At 48.8% G+C, this 15,345-nt stretch overlaps 1 protein-coding gene across 5 annotated transcripts in view; it reads right to left on the bottom strand.

Moving 5' to 3' along the window:
• APBB1 (amyloid beta precursor protein binding family B member 1) overlaps nt 1–15,345 on the bottom strand; it is a 1,513,529-nt gene that overhangs the window by 135,317 nt on the left and 1,362,867 nt on the right. For all 5 annotated transcript variants that reach the window (XM_069640532.1, XM_069640534.1, XM_069640533.1 and 2 more), the window contains one exon: nt 9,949–10,064. In XM_069640532.1, the coding sequence (XP_069496633.1) occupies nt 9,949–10,064 (116 nt within the window). The remainder of the gene's footprint in view (nt 1–9,948; nt 10,065–15,345) is intronic.

The following is a 15,345-nucleotide window of genomic DNA, read 5'->3' as shown; positions in this document are numbered from 1 at the left end:
TGCTCCCAGTCTGCAGAGTCTGTCCGCCTCCAGGTTGGACTCCCCTGGAAGGTGGACGGCCATGAGGTAGCTGTTGTTCTCCAGAGCCCATTCCCACATGCTGACTGCCATTCTGCACAATGTAAAGGACCTGGTACCTCCCTGTTTGTTGACATAGAACATGCTGGTCGAGTTGTCGGTCTGAATGAGGACAAACTTGCCCTCGATAACCAGAAGAAAGGCTCTGAGCGCAAGCCAGATCGCCTTCAGTTCCAGTCAATTGATGTGGTACTGCTCCTGCTGGGTCCAGGTGCCATGGACGCAATGGTTGTCCAGGGAGGTCCCCCATCCCTCGAGAGAGGAGTCTGTGGTGATGGTGACCTGCAGGGTAGGTTGCAGTCCCTGGACCACCATGTGGGGTCCGCGTGAAGAGAAGGAGGAACTATGATCATCTCCGCCTGAGAACCCAGTTCCTGGTTCCATAATGCTGCAAAGTGCAGCTGTATCCTCCTCATCCTGAGTCTTGTGTGGGGGACGGCCAATAGGACTTCTGCCATGAGACCCAGTAGGTGTTGGTACTACCAGGCCGATGTCACTTCTCTGCTGAGGATGCGCAGTGGCCCTCTTGATGGCCGTGATCTTGTCCTCCGAGGGAAAAACTCTGAGTCTGTTTCCCAGATGAGCCCCAAGAAGGTCAGAGTCTGCGTAGGCTGCAGCTGCGACTTCTTGAGATTCAGCGAATAGCCCAGATCGTGAAGCGAGTTCATGAGGGCATGAGAGGTGCGGTTGTCGAGTTATTTATAGATGTGGTGGCCCTGAGCCCTGAAGAAGGCCACCACTGTATTTATAAGCCTGGTAAAGACCCTGGGGGCAGGGTTGAGGCCAAAGGGAAGCACCTTGTATTGGAAATGGTAGCCCATGACCCTGAATCGTAGAAAAGACGATGAGGCAGCCAAATCGGGATGTGCAAGTACGCGTCCTTCAGATCCAGGGAGCACATCCCAGTATCCCCTGCACAATTTCTCCGCTATTAAAGCTGGCGTAATCATCTTGAATTTTTGTCGACGTAGGGAGAGGTTGAGGGCGGAAAGGTCCAGCACAACACTCAGGCCCACCTGGTTCTTTTTCTGAATGGCGACAATTCTGGAGTAGAAGCCCAATCCTTGCTGGGAGGCTGGGACTTCCTCCACTGCCTGGCTCTCGACGTGCAACCGGATCTCTGCCAAAAGAGTTGTTGTCCCAACCTGTTTGAGTGGAGGGGAAGAGGGCGGAGAGGCTAGGATGGGTAGGCGGCACCCCGTGGATACTACAGAGAGGATCCAGGGGTCCGCACAATTCCCCACTGGAGACACGTGGACTTGGAGGGGCATGTCATACCTTCTTTCCCTCTGAGGCTGTTGCGGAGGAGGGAGACTGGAAAAAGCCCTTACCCACCACCCCCTTTTGTTGTTTGCACCAATATTGGGTCAGCAAATGGTCAGACTGCCTGGACCTCTGCTCTTCGAAGCCGCAGAACCCTCCATATGTGTAAAGATACCGGTGGGGGGGGGGGGGGGGGTGTCTGTACTTCTGCTCTCTATATGGTAGAGGAGAGGCACAGAGTACCCCAGCCAAGGTTCTCTATTACGGTAGCAATGGACGAGCAATCAAGGCCTAGCTTCTCAGGAGGTGATGCAGGCTGGTTCTTTAGTACAGTGTAGTCCCCGAACCCCCACAAAGGAATGTCCACACACTGTATTACTGAAAACACAGTCTTTATATAATTAATATTCAAAGGTATGTACACGATCACAATAACGCACTTTGTACTCAGAAATCAACAATGATAAATATATACAATTCTAAAGTGGTACCACCAAGGTTATCAAATCTCATTAAAGTGCATCAACTGTACGGTTAAAATGTCACACAGATCAATAACAAGGGAACCAGCAATAGAGATAGGAAGGAACGCAAGAGGGTTGAAACAATGGGCAGAATACTGGCCCCTACCAATAGACAGTTCTGTGTGGAGATCCCCCCCCCCACCTGGGCAACCTGTAAAATAAAGATATATAGCACTAGCCCAGTCCATATATTGTTCAATAGTCTTATTTCCTCCTATAAGGTTTTACCGCCCCCCCCCAATGTACCTGGTGGAGTAGAGTTCTTCGAAGACGCGTCGAAGGATCCTTCTTGAGTGACTCCCTTGAAAACAGGAGCCACGGATCGTCGAGAGGTGTTGAAGATGGTGAACTTGGCATCGACAGTGTCAATGAGAAGTTCAAGGGTGCCAAGACCTGATGTCGATCCAGGCGCTGCTCGTCAGCGACATCCTGCGAGGATGAGGTGAGCGGGGCACCTCGGCGATGGATTGTTCAGGACCGCAAAGAGTTTCAGAAGAACTATGGCCCAACAAGGGCGTTGAGTCGTCGAAGTTTTTTTTGGCCTTCAGGTGGCGGGAAACACACTGGCGGATTCTCCTCAGCGCGTTGGTCGTCCTCGACTTTCTCCGGCGGGACAAAGCCGTCGATGTTGCGGACAAGGGAGTCCTTCGATTCAAATGTTCTTAGGAAAAGGAGCGGGCGGCTCCGGTCGTCGGCGGCACGGCGTCAAGTGGTCCCCAAGGCTGGGCAACACAACTTCGACGGGCCGCCAGCGGTTCCACAAACCTGCAAGCCCTGGTCGATGGCAATAGACTTCGACAGCGGCGAAGTCCGGGTGCTTTGCTTCGTTCTCCTCGGCAGTCCTGTCTCGGGTCGGCAGCCTTTCGAGGGTCTGACTTCCAGGGAGCTTCAGCGAAGGTTAACGGTGCTCGATGGTCCCTCGGAGCACGGGAAGAGGGCACCTTACCAGGTCCTCTCTCGGATCAGTCTTCGACGAATTCGGCAGCTTTAGATCAGGTCGCGGCAAATGCAACAGCAAGTCGTCTTCTTCCAGCTGGGCGTCGAGGATCAGCAGTTCCAGTTACTCTTAAAGTGTAGACACAGCTTCTTAACAATTTCCAGTGGTGAGAGGTCCCCAGATATACTATCCTGTCTCTCATCCACACTGCTGGGGCACACGCAGCAGCCAATCATACAGAAGGGCATTCAAGCAGTCAATCAGCCAATCAGGTACACAGTGCATTCAGGCCATCCTCCTCCCTCTCAGACACTCACAACAAGGAATGTGGATTGGGACAAGTACCCAGCCATTCAAAACTACACACTGCATTCAGGCCAGTTTCGGGCAGGGCTGTCTCAGTCTTTGTCTCTCATACCAGAAACCAGACAGCCACAACAAGAAGTGTATATTGGTCACACACGCCATTCACCCAGGTCCCATCCACAGGGCATACCCACAACATACAGTCACTGGGAAGGCTCCAGCCAGTCTGGACTGGACTTCACAACACCACCCTATATGGTACTTCCACACAACAGTCAGTCAGGGGGAAGGGACAGAGTCAGGGCTTCCCATGACTTTGGGAAAACAAGGTAACAAGCAATAGAAAGCAAGAGGCCACAGGGGCCATCTTGTTTTCCATCAGGAATCAACTGATTCCATTGGCAGGGCCTGGGTATCCCAAAATGGCGGATACTCAGCGCACCTGTCAAATTAAGCATGGAGCTGCCACCAGCCCATATCCTGCTCTGCGGGCCACTCACAGGTTCCCAAAAACATACACTAGGGGCACAGGGTTGTACCCCCACCCATGGGTGCCGTAAAGGTATCCCATGGGTCTGTTCACCAAACCAAAAGAGAGAGAGCTGCACCGCCAGGAGTCCCACATGAACTCCTGCGCGGAAAACACGACAGAACACACAATAAAAAGGCAGTAAAGGACAAGGATACAGAGGCCCTGTCCCTCCGATGCATTTCCAGCATCACAATATGTACACCCCTTGTCCCAACGCTTCTGTGACTGGGTGTACGTTTTGGGCGTGGTCTTTGTAAGGATGGATAAAGACTTGGCCGTTTGTGAGCTGTTTTTGTCCAGCTCCTCGTCCGTGGTGGAGTGGAAGAGGTCATTCACCCCCTTAGTAGCATTGAGCCAGGCTGTTTTTCTCATGTCCGCATTAATGCAGATGGTCCAGTCAGAGGTGTCAATGTGGGCCACGGTGGACTCCACGATGTCTTGTGCCACCATCTTGGCCTCTGCCAGTCCCGCCTTGAATTGTGATGGGCTTTGCAGCAGAAACTCTGGGAGGAAATCGGCAATTTCCCACCAAAGCCTCTCGTTAACGGCTGCCAGCATGGCATCCGCGTTGGCTTGACGTCGATGCAGGGACGCGTTTGAATACAGCGTCTTCCCGTATGCCTCCAAGATTTTCTCCTCCTTGCCTAGCAGCGCCGCAGAGGAAGAGGCAGAGGACGATTGAGGCTTGGAGTATAGTGATGCAGCAGCGATCACCGAAGAGTGCGGCTGAGGGTGGGCCGATAGCAAGAGTGTATCCCCCTCCATCGGCCTGTACTTGGCGTCCAAGTGTCGACTGACCGGCTGGACCCAGTGGGGCTTGAGCCAGCCCTTTTTGGCCAAGGCGACTACATCCTTCTTCATCGGGAGCCCCGTCCTCGCTGCAGGACGTAGCGTGAGGACTTCGGCGAAGACCCCCTCTGATGGTTGCTCGACCTCGGGTTGAGGAAGGCCCAGGTACTCTGACAGCCCCGCAAGACATTCATGCAAGGCCTTGGCTGATGGTGTGTCGGGGTCCTCATCTGTGTCCACCTGAGGGTCCGGTACCGGTGGAGGGGTGCTGGATGCCAAAGGCTGGGGTGTGGAGACTGGAGCCGGAGGCTGCAGCGCAGGCTGGTACAGAACTGCCTGCACTATCGGTTGAACAGGGGCGCCTGTACTGGGGCCTGTGGCGCCGGAGCCATTGGCGGGAGCACGTCCCTGAGGGTGACCCCCATCCGAGGAGATTTCATGAGCCTCAGGAACTTTCTAAGAATCTATCCTCGCAGGCCAGAGGGGTGGTAGACGATACTAATGGGGTAGCGGGCGGCTGCTGGAGCCGTTGCGTACCCTGCCAAAATGGACACAGCGGAAACCTGCCTTACACAAAAAGGAAGGGTAGGCTGTAGGCCTGGTTGACACAAGTCCCACCTTGACGCACGTTCCTCCACCTAGTCCCTGTCTTGGTGCGGTATTGGGCTCATGTCAGAAATGACTGGCACTGTGGCCATTTTGGCGAGCTGCCTTCCACGTGCCTGTGTCGTGTTGCTTGGCTCACTGGGCCCAGCCCTGTCCAGGACTCTTGAGTGTGGATCATGAGGCCTAACCTGCTCCTCAGGACGAGGCCTAGTAGGCGTTTAACGCTCACGGATCTGCCGGTAGAACTGTGTAATAACACCCCCTCTGACATATTGCCGGTATTAGAGCGTGGCCCCTCTGGTAACGACCCAGTAAATTAACCTTCCAGTCCCTCAGTACGGTCACCGGGAGGATCAACCAACTCCTTGGCCTGCTGGCCGGTAGCTGATATAGCCCCGGTACTCGTGCTGGTATGAGGACCTGAGCGGTCCCTCCCGCACGGGCGAGTACTTGGGAAGGAGTCTCTCTTGCGGGGTGTGCTGGAAAAGAGCGGCCCCACCTTGGGCTTGGATCGATGATAGACAAAGTCCTTTAGGTCCTCTGGAGGCGATTCCTGGAAGAGCTCCCTCCACCTGGGTAGTCTGTTCTTCAGAGACCACGAGTCGAGTGCGTCGCACGCGGTACAAGCTTGCCAGCTATGGTCTGGATCAAGGCAACCTAGGCAGAAGATGTGGGGGTCTTTAGTTGGAAAGAGCCCGTCGCAGGATGGACACCTTCTGGACCCTATAGAAGTCGACATGCGCCAGGGAGGAGCGTGGCGCCTGAGGACCGAGTACCTGAATGATGAAGACAAAAAGACAGAAGAGAAGAAGTATCCACGCATGGAATTACATGGCAGAAGCCAAACCCAGAAGCGCTGGTGAATTCGGCCTGTTCCTGTCGATGCGGCAAGTGGACCTTGGTGTGGCGCCAGAGGACGGAGTCAGAGCAGTGCATGCTCCCAGGGCCGCACCCCGCGTGCCTCTAAATTTAAAGGGGAAGGAGGTTTTCTCTGGTGAAAAAGGTTCCGTGGAAGCCCATGCAGTATGGAGGAAAAGGGACGGGACATAAGAGTACGTCAGCAGAAGGTGGCTCTTTAGGATCCAAAGTCGAATGATCCGTTGACATACAGGCGAGGCAGTGGTATGAACACTATGAGAAGGGGGACCGTGTGATTACATCCTAGTACCGATACTGCAGGAAGCCAAGCCACGTGGAACAGACAGACGCCAACAGAGATGACCGGAGAAAGCAGACTGAAGACTAGTTCCAGTCCCGGGAAGTGCTGCCGCTGTACGCAAAGGTCCCTGAAGGTAATGGGGGGTATGAGCGGACCAGTAGGGATACAGAGTGCAGGAGGGTCTCCAGAGCATCCTGCAAGGGTCGCTGGGCTGAGGAAAAGACAGAGAAGAGTCTGGCAACCTGAAAAACTGACAACAGAATTAAGAGGCAAGCTTTCGCATTGGGGCCGTCAAGTGAATCCCACCAACCATTAGGGGAGGGTCAGAAAGATCCCAAGAAGTCAAGAAGTCAAATTACGATCTTCCTCATGGCAGGAGAGTCAAACAAGGAGTGCTGGGGTAAAAGAAGAGAACCAAGGGCCGTGGACCCAACACTAACTCTTCAATGCGAGAAGTCCTCTCCCTCACAACAGTACTGGGGCAGAGGAGAGAGCCAGGTAGCTCCAGTGCAAAGAAGAGAAGATAAAGATAAGAAGAAGAAGAAAAAAAAGAACAGGAGAAAAAGAAAAAAGAAGATCCAGGGGAAGGCAGTCATTCCCGCTGGACTTGGTGATCGTGGCAAATCCTACCAGGACAAGGGGTCATTCTTCTGGTAGTCACCAAACAGGTACAAATGTAAAGAAGCTAGGGGAAGGGAGGCATTGCCCCTGGATGCAGTGGTGAACTCTACAACAGCCTTTCAGCCAGGGGAACAGAGGCATTCCTCCGGATTTTTGTCCGGAAGAAGAAAACTCTTATTGGACTTGTGACGTTTTGGGATCTAACAGCAGGAGAAGGGAGTCATTCTCCTGGGAATTGTTAAAACTTTAGTTTGAAGTGTAAGGCCAGAGATAGGATTTGACACACGACAGTGGACTCCAAGTTACGGACATTCTGACAGACTCATCAGTAGTACAGTTGAGACGTGGAAACCTCTCCTAAGAGTTAGGGGAAAAGTTCGGCTTTCTCTTGTTTTTCGTTTGGTTAATGAAAGTCTATAGCCACAAACATGCCACCTGTGTGTCAGTCTCCTCCTTCTGCACCCTTACATATGGTGTCAGAAGTGGGATCTCACCTAGTTGATAAAAGCTGGGAAACCCTAAAATGTTTAAAATTAAGTGACCGAGCCGCTAATCCATCTGTAGCTGCCAGTGAGACCATAGGGTTTGATCTCTCCAGTAGCAGTGATTTTACCATTTTACCTGAAGCAAGGCAGTTCATACCCACTGACTTAGTCTTAGCATCCACCAAAGGCACGCACATCCGATTGGTGCCCAAGTCAGGGCTCGCTTGGAAACATCGATTGACGCGATGGCAGGGGTAGTAGACCCAGACTACAGAGGGGATGTGAAAATTCTAATTCATAACAACGGTAAACATTCATACCATGGTAAAATCCGGAGAGAAAATTGCCCACTGTATTATAGAGAAGGCTATGTTGCCCAACCACGTAGATGTCCCAGAACATGATCTGACCGAAAGGCTTTGGAGAAGCTGAAAAAGGTCTGCCAACAAAATTAGAGATACCAAAACCCTGTGCAGAGGAAGGCGAACCTGAGAATTCCTGATCTGGTGTTTGCACAACGCAATTACCGTTTTAGCTGAAGCCTTTCTCAAAGCCATTCTTGAGGAAGAAGAACAAAAGATGGTCCCCCTTCTTCCTAAAACAAGGATTATTATATAGGGTGATACCACGACCGAAGGAACCCCTAGCCTTAGAGGTCACATAGGCCCCGCTGACTTCAGGATATTTAGCGATGGCTAACAGGCAAGGATAGGTGGTCAGCAGGATTTATTGGCCAGGCGTACACAGAGATTAAAAATGTTGCGACAATACCACTCTGTCAGAAGACTGCCACGCAAAACCCTCCTCCGGCACCCTTACAAGCCCTTGCCCATAATGAGTGCACACGCACTATTAACCACCCTACTTTCTCCAATGACCTGCACTACGGTTCCTAAGGGTGTTCAACCCACAGCGTGTTGAGCTCATACCAATGGTGAAAGGTGCTATAGAAATGCCCAATAACATAACATAATAGATTTAATTTCGTATAGGGATGGATTATAATAGATCCGCTGAAACCATCAAAACTCGGGAACAAACATATTTTGGTCATCTTAGATTATGCCACAAGATATCCAGAGGCTTTTCTACTGAGAGACAATACATATCAACAAATCCTCAAACTATACCAACTCTAGGATAATGCACTGGTTTCTAGACCTACAACTCTTCTGTTTTATTGTGGAACATAGAAAAGGAAAAGTGTAACATTGAGATACTATCTCGTTTTCCTCTAAAAGGGATTTGGGGGAAGACAGCAGCATTAGGGGAAGGGTATATGACTGGTCCATTAGTAGTTCAACTGAGGCAGGGAAACCCCTCCTAGAGTTGGGGAATGTTAGGTTTTCTCTTGCTTTTCATTTGGAGAATAAAAATCTGTAGCCCCAAACATACCGCCTGTGTGTCAGTCTCCTCCTGCACCCTTACAGTGCTAACAAAGAGTTGCAGCCATGTGGTCAGCTGGAAGTCCTTGCAAAGGAAATAAAAAAAAAAGACAATGCTCCCATGACCAAAGACAGGTGATTTACCTCAAGAAGGACAAGTGACTGGTTGATACCATCAGTCTTAGGGAGGAGGGCACTTTGCAGAGGTCTTCCATGTTGCTAAGAAGGTTGAAGTGAGAGTCTGTGTGGGCTTCTTGCAAGAAGCCTGCCATGGTTCATAAAGAAAGGGACCCCTCTCCCACCTGGCAAGGCAAACAAAGGCCAAGCCATCTTGAACAGGGCTTACTACATGAGGAGCAGCCATTTTGAATATATGGTTACAAAAGGTGCATTATTATGGATAAACAGGCAATCCAAGATAATACATCCAGAAAATAGGTTGAAAAGTAATGACTGTCATTAGCCTCTTCAGAGGATGGCTGGAAAGAATCAAAATGCGACAACAAAGATAAGGGAACACAATGTGTCCCAGGAGTACTCCATTGAAGGGACGCTCCAGTGAACCCAAAAGAACTTTTCAAAAAGGGGCTGACAGGGTCTCATAGCTGAGGCAAAACGAGGAAGACATTTCTTCGCACAATGGGGAACCTTAAATGAAGGACCCAGTGTCCAAAGAACAAAAAAATTAAATAAATAAATAAAAATAAAAAATTTAAAAAAAGAAATCGCACTTACCTTCAAGGTCAATGAAAACAAATCCCAGTCACTACAGCAGGAGTGCTGGGAGGCACAAAATACTGAGTAGGCTTTGCAAAATAAATAGCCCCCCCCATTCAGTCAATACATTAAGTTCTTTCTTGAGAAATATGAAAGTAATTTGATGAATAAAACGCACAATGTTTAGTTGCTAAATCGACACGTGTTTCACAATTCGTGTGTTGATCAAGATTTGGTAAAAGCAACAAAATAAATAGCACTTAAGTGCTTGTTTCTCTACTATTACTCATACTAGAGAAGCTAAACATGGCTTGCTTGAAAATCTGGGTTATTAAGGGCTTTACAGGTTCATTAGGGAGGGCATTAGGGTTTATGGCATGGGTAATACCTAAATGACCCACCTGACAGCAGCTACTTTTTGAAACATGAACAGCATTCAGGAATTTGTAAAAATTGCTAGTAGACAGTATTAGCTGCTGACGTTACAGAAATAAGTAATGGAGAGTCTCTATGACAGCTATTTAGAAGACAAAATATGTGACTTACCTGCTCATGTGAGATGGTGAGAGTTGCAGATGCAACGTTAACATTTACTGGGACCCAATCCACTCTGCTGCTGGTGGAGAGCTCAGTTTCCAATGCAGTGTTTATTGTATCCATCCCTGAAGGGGATAAAATAAAGAAGTTGAAAGAATGCATATTAGATAATGAACGTAGTGAAGTGAACAATTGGATTAAATTCAAGGACCCAACTATCCTCAGGAATTAAATGCATGAATTGGGACATGAATGGATTAACCCCATGAATTCAAGTTGACTGTGGGTGGGGTGGGAGGTGTAAATAGTGTTCAACCCACTGTGCAGTTCTATGACAAAGCAAGCAAAATCGACCGACAGGCTTGAATCGCAACTCTTCTGCAAACAATCCTTCTCTGGTCACGCACTGTTAGGAAAGATTCCTCTTTAACTGCACCTTTCATTCCATTTTTAATGGACCCCCAAACTGTTTGCTTTTATTTTTGTATCTGACCTGTTCCTTTTACAGTACAGTGAAGAGTTAGGCTTCACTAAACTAGCTTTCGCTCATCTGTTATTAGGAAACTGACATGTCCTTCAGGCTGTCAGTACTGCGAAACATGGTTACTTTGTTACAACATTTAGTACTTTTTATCACTTGTGGCGACTTCTGATCATTATACAATGCATTTTACAATGCAGTACAATGGGGTACACTTTTTGTTTTACCCTAAGATAACAATCAGAGGATTTTTGGTAACTTTAGGTGTGCTAAATAGACAAGCTGGTGGCAGAAGTGACTACAATTTTTTTGTGCATTTCGTTTTAGCCTTATCGCGTTTGGCTAAACTGTGGCTACTGGGCAAACATGGCCATGCCACGAGAATTTGCGCTTGTCCTTTAGTCCTCTTGTCTTTTAGCCTTCTTCAAGGCCAGGAAAATGTTTATATGGACTTCCAGTGCAGAGGCTTTTGGTGGGCTACTGGAAGGCTGTGTGCGTTTCCTGCCAGGAAGTGAGCTGGGACTTTCAGGTCCCAATCCACAGACTGGTGCCAGTGGTATGCATGAGTTTTGCCGCCAGTGGTCCTGATTGGACCACTGCTGGGGTGTGTTAGGTAAGATTTTCATAGCAATTGTATGGGAAGACAGGTCTGTAGGACCCCCCTCCCCTACATTGCCAACCTGCATGACGCTCATGACTCGTCGGCAGCCCCCCATGCACCTGGGCCTGGGAGGCAGGGCGGCTGCGGATCGACACGTGAGGCTGCACGATCAGTAGCCTGGTATAACAGACACCATTTTGTAATAAGCCAGACTCCATTTTAAGTGTGCTAAACCCCGGCCCATGCAGAATAGCCTGCGTACAGAGCTGCAGCTCGACCCCCACTTGACCGCACGCGGAAAGGCCTGCGCTTCCCCCAGCCTCCACCTCATGGCAGATCCGCTGATGGCCCGTTCTCACGAGCAACTAGATGCGAACAAGTAACAGAACAAACATTGTATCATGTACCTTCCGCAGTACATCACTGCCCTAGAAGTGACAGGACTTTTAGTTGGAGTCTGGAAAATAACAAAAACCATCCCAATCAAGAATGCCCCGACCCGGAGTCTAACCCCCAGCATTTAAGATATATGGTGTCCATGACCCCCTGCCCAGATCCCACAGATGAAGTGTTAACCATACATACTAAATCCCAGCATTTCGCAGTCTTATTCATGATGCTAAAATGTGTTGGAAAGGGTTAAAAAGTGTAATGTTATTAAAGCAAGATGACCCCCGCCCGCCCCAAGACATCATGTGCCCTAATGCCTAATGTATGATCACTCAAAAATCTACCTTGTGCCAACTAATGTTTGCTGCTAATGTAAAAAGGATAATTGAAAAGCAGTATATAGAATGCTTGTGTATAATGTGATAAAACACGATTGTATAGCATGTAGACCATCTAGGGCATTAAGCCAGCTTTTACTATAAACGAGAATGTTAGATTAACATGTTGCTTTCGTGCTCCTGAGTACATGACCCAACCTGATACTACCTCACGTTTGTTATTCGTTTGCCTGTCTCATGAATTGCAAGTATTAGATCGACTAACGTTATGTATTACATGTGCCACTGGAAACCTCCATTGTTATGAATGTAGCAATGTATGCATATGTGAACAACAGAAATTTGTAATTTCCCTAATGCTCCCAGCTTTAGCATCCGTCCCCTCCAATGGTATATTGTGCAGCCCAGTGAATAGAGAACCGCTCGGAGTTACAAGGCCATCTCCCCAACCTCCCGCCAAGGCTCACTGGTGTTCGCGCAGCACAGCCTCACCTCCCCACATTCATGCTGGACCCGCTTCAACTGTTAACCTCCCCCATGTCAGAGGCCGCTATGGCCTGGCCAAGTGAATTATGAGCTACCTGGTCCTAAATCCCACTGCCTTTGAGAGGCCAGTTATGTCTCCTTATTGACCCAATGGTATTCCAGTTCACTCCAAGTTTAACATGCCATGTAGATATATATTCTCCCCTGTACTAACATATCGTAAAACCATCCCTCACTACATCTAACAGAATAGAATGACAAAGCAGCTTACCCCGTGCCCCATGATAAGACACCTGGACTCATGAGACCAGGCCCTTATGTTAAGGGTAACTGTATAATAATGTATTGGTGAAAAGTGTGTGTGTGTTTCTGTGTGTGTGTGTGTGTGTGTTTCTGTGTGTGTGTGTCTGTGTGTGTGTGTTTCTGTGTGTGTGTGTCTGTGTGTGTCCGTGTGTGTGTTTCTGTCCGTGTGTGTGTTTCTGTCCGTGTGTGTGTCCGTGTGTGTGTGTGTGTCCGTGTGTGTGTGTGTGTCCGTGTGTGTGTGTGTGTGTGTCCGTGTGTGTGTGTCCGTGTGTGTGTGTCCGTGTGTGTGTGTCTGTGTGTGTGTGTGTCTGTGTGTCCGTGTCCACAAGGGCAAAGTGTTAGTGCAGCCACCAATCATCGATACAGACCGCGTCTGGCCTGGCAGCTCCACCCCGAAGGGCCCAGCTGACCCGTCTAACCCACGTTGGCACCACGCAGACGTTCACCAATCCTGGAGCAGCGCCTCTACACATTGTATATAGTTTAGACAACCCCACCCAATCCCTAAGACTATGTGCCCCCTGTAGCTTACATCATGCATGACATTTTTGTAATAAATTTGACTGCCTTTGCCATTGTCAGACAGAGCGCTCAGTTTGCAGAGTCCTTTGAATGCCCTATATTGATTTAGATAAAAAACCTTTTAACCTCACTCGCACTTGGTCCTGGTCTCATTCCCTCCTGGGGTGTGTCCTTTATTGCCTCTCATTAAAGGGGGGTTTACAGCCTTATTGGGGGACGCTTACTTTCACAATGATAAATCTTCCTGACTTGTGTCAACCCCAGAACCTTTTGATTGTAATGGTGGATTTGTCCTTATACCTCCGAGTGGAAACCTTTTCTCACACTCACAGAACCTTTTACTCTTTTAATGGGTGTCATTTTTAAAACTCCCCGTAGTGTCTTTTAAAAGTTATCCTGTTTGACAACTTTTTGGCAATAAGTGCCTAATGTTGCCGGGTTGCCCTAGGGGCTCCCCTTTTCACTTTCTCTGTATAACCTTGTGAGAAATTCAGTTCCCAAGGGTATAAAGTATCTTTGGATCCCTTTTACATTTTATTATGTGACACCAGAAGACCCCACCTTATGTGGAGTGCTGGGGAGATACTGAGTATCCTCTTTCTCATTTTATATGTAACATTTATGTTACAAGGACAAACTTACCTTTAATGGCTGCTGGCAGTGAACCTTTTTATTAATTCTGGGCTGTTTGCACAGGCAAAGACACGCATAGGTGCTAATTTTACCAAAATGGCTCTGGTCTTCTTCTTTCACCATTTTAGTGCTCCATGTCCTTTCTTGTTCCTTCCCCCGACATCTAGGGTGGGAAATTCCTTTGTGCGACTTCTATCTTCGGCGTGTGTCCTGTGGACTTCCCCACGCAGGCTCCAAAGTCTCTCAAGGCAGGAAGCGAGGGATGAGTCCAAAAATCTGCAGGTCTTTTGTCTTCCAGCCTGAATGCCTGATTCCAGTTCAAACTGGGAGGCTGGCTGTCCTGAAAGGATTGCCAACCCCCCCATGTTTGAATGTTGCAAGGCTGTTTGATTGGCTGGGTTCCTGCATTAAAGTCCGAACCTGGAAGCTGAAGAGGTAGTCTACCACTAGAACCAAAACCGAAGAGGAAGATTAAGAATTTGCAGCTGAAAGGATTTCCAGCGACCGGAGAGCCTGCTCTTTAAACAGAGCATGCTATTATAGCCCTTGCTTCCAATCAACCTGGGAACTTCGAAAACGACGACCCAAAGCCTGGTGAGATGGACTAGACTCAAGAAGACCTGCATTTTGAGCAATCCCATGTCGTGCTGCGGCTTGCGGGGATGCAATACCCCAATGGTATAGCATTCTTTCATTGATGGGTGAAATTTCGATGGTTCCCAGCACCCGACTCCAACCACTCCCCCTATGCCCCCCCCGCCATCCGAGAACTTTTTACCAAAAGAACATCGAAATATATGTGGGGGAACGAGGAGGGGGTTCTCAAAGTTTATATTTAAGGGTGGGGGTGGTCGGGAATAGGTAAAAAACAATAGGGGATAAATAAAAGAAAATACATTTCGATGAGTTTTTTCGGTAAAAAAACCCATTGAGATTTCACCCATCGATGAAATGACATAGAACCACCCAAATACCCTGGGACAACAAGCAATTGTTCAGGTGCACGGTCTTCAGAATTCCAAATCTCGCTGAAACTTCGTGGGCATCCTGCTGGATCTCCAGACACACGATTCCAGTCCGAAAAGTCCCCTCACCAGAGTGCGGGACCTTGCAAACAACGAGAATCTAACCAGCGATATTCTGTCTTTTGTGCTCCTGAAAAATGCGCCAAATCCACAGAGCTGCATCCAGCCATTAGGAAAACCTTGTCTAGAGCCTTTCCCTGTGATCCTTGCTGAAAAAGTCCATCCTGTGTCCGGTCTTCTGTCTTCTTGATGAAGGAATTTAACAACCAGGTATTTGGCTGCAGATCCTGAAGTCGTCCTGCTGCAAAAGCTTCTTCCATGCTGAGGTACTGTGCTGGCTTGGGTATTTACTCACCTTAAGTCTCTTGTGATTCCTGTGTAGTTTTGGGTGTTTTCTGTGATTGGGAGTCCTCTCGTCCAGTGCAGCCAGGCCCTTGCTGGAATCCTCCAAGGGTGAATTCTGTTAAGCCCTGGACCCTCAACTAACTCTAAATTAAAGTACTTACTTGTTCTAACAGTCTTCCTTAGGAACTCTGACATTTGCTACTTAAGAACCTATCCTGACCTGCCTGTTGGACACTAGACCATAGTGACCCCCACCCCCTTCTGCCACTGAGAACACTCATG

This window comes from Ambystoma mexicanum, chromosome 7q (assembly GCF_040938575.1).
Source record: "Ambystoma mexicanum isolate Mex_15411 chromosome 7q, UKY_AmexF1_1, whole genome shotgun sequence".
Lineage (NCBI taxonomy): Eukaryota > Metazoa > Chordata > Amphibia > Caudata > Ambystomatidae > Ambystoma > Ambystoma mexicanum.
Note: the sequence above shows the minus strand (reverse complement) of the source record. Positions and strands in the feature narration are given on the sequence as shown.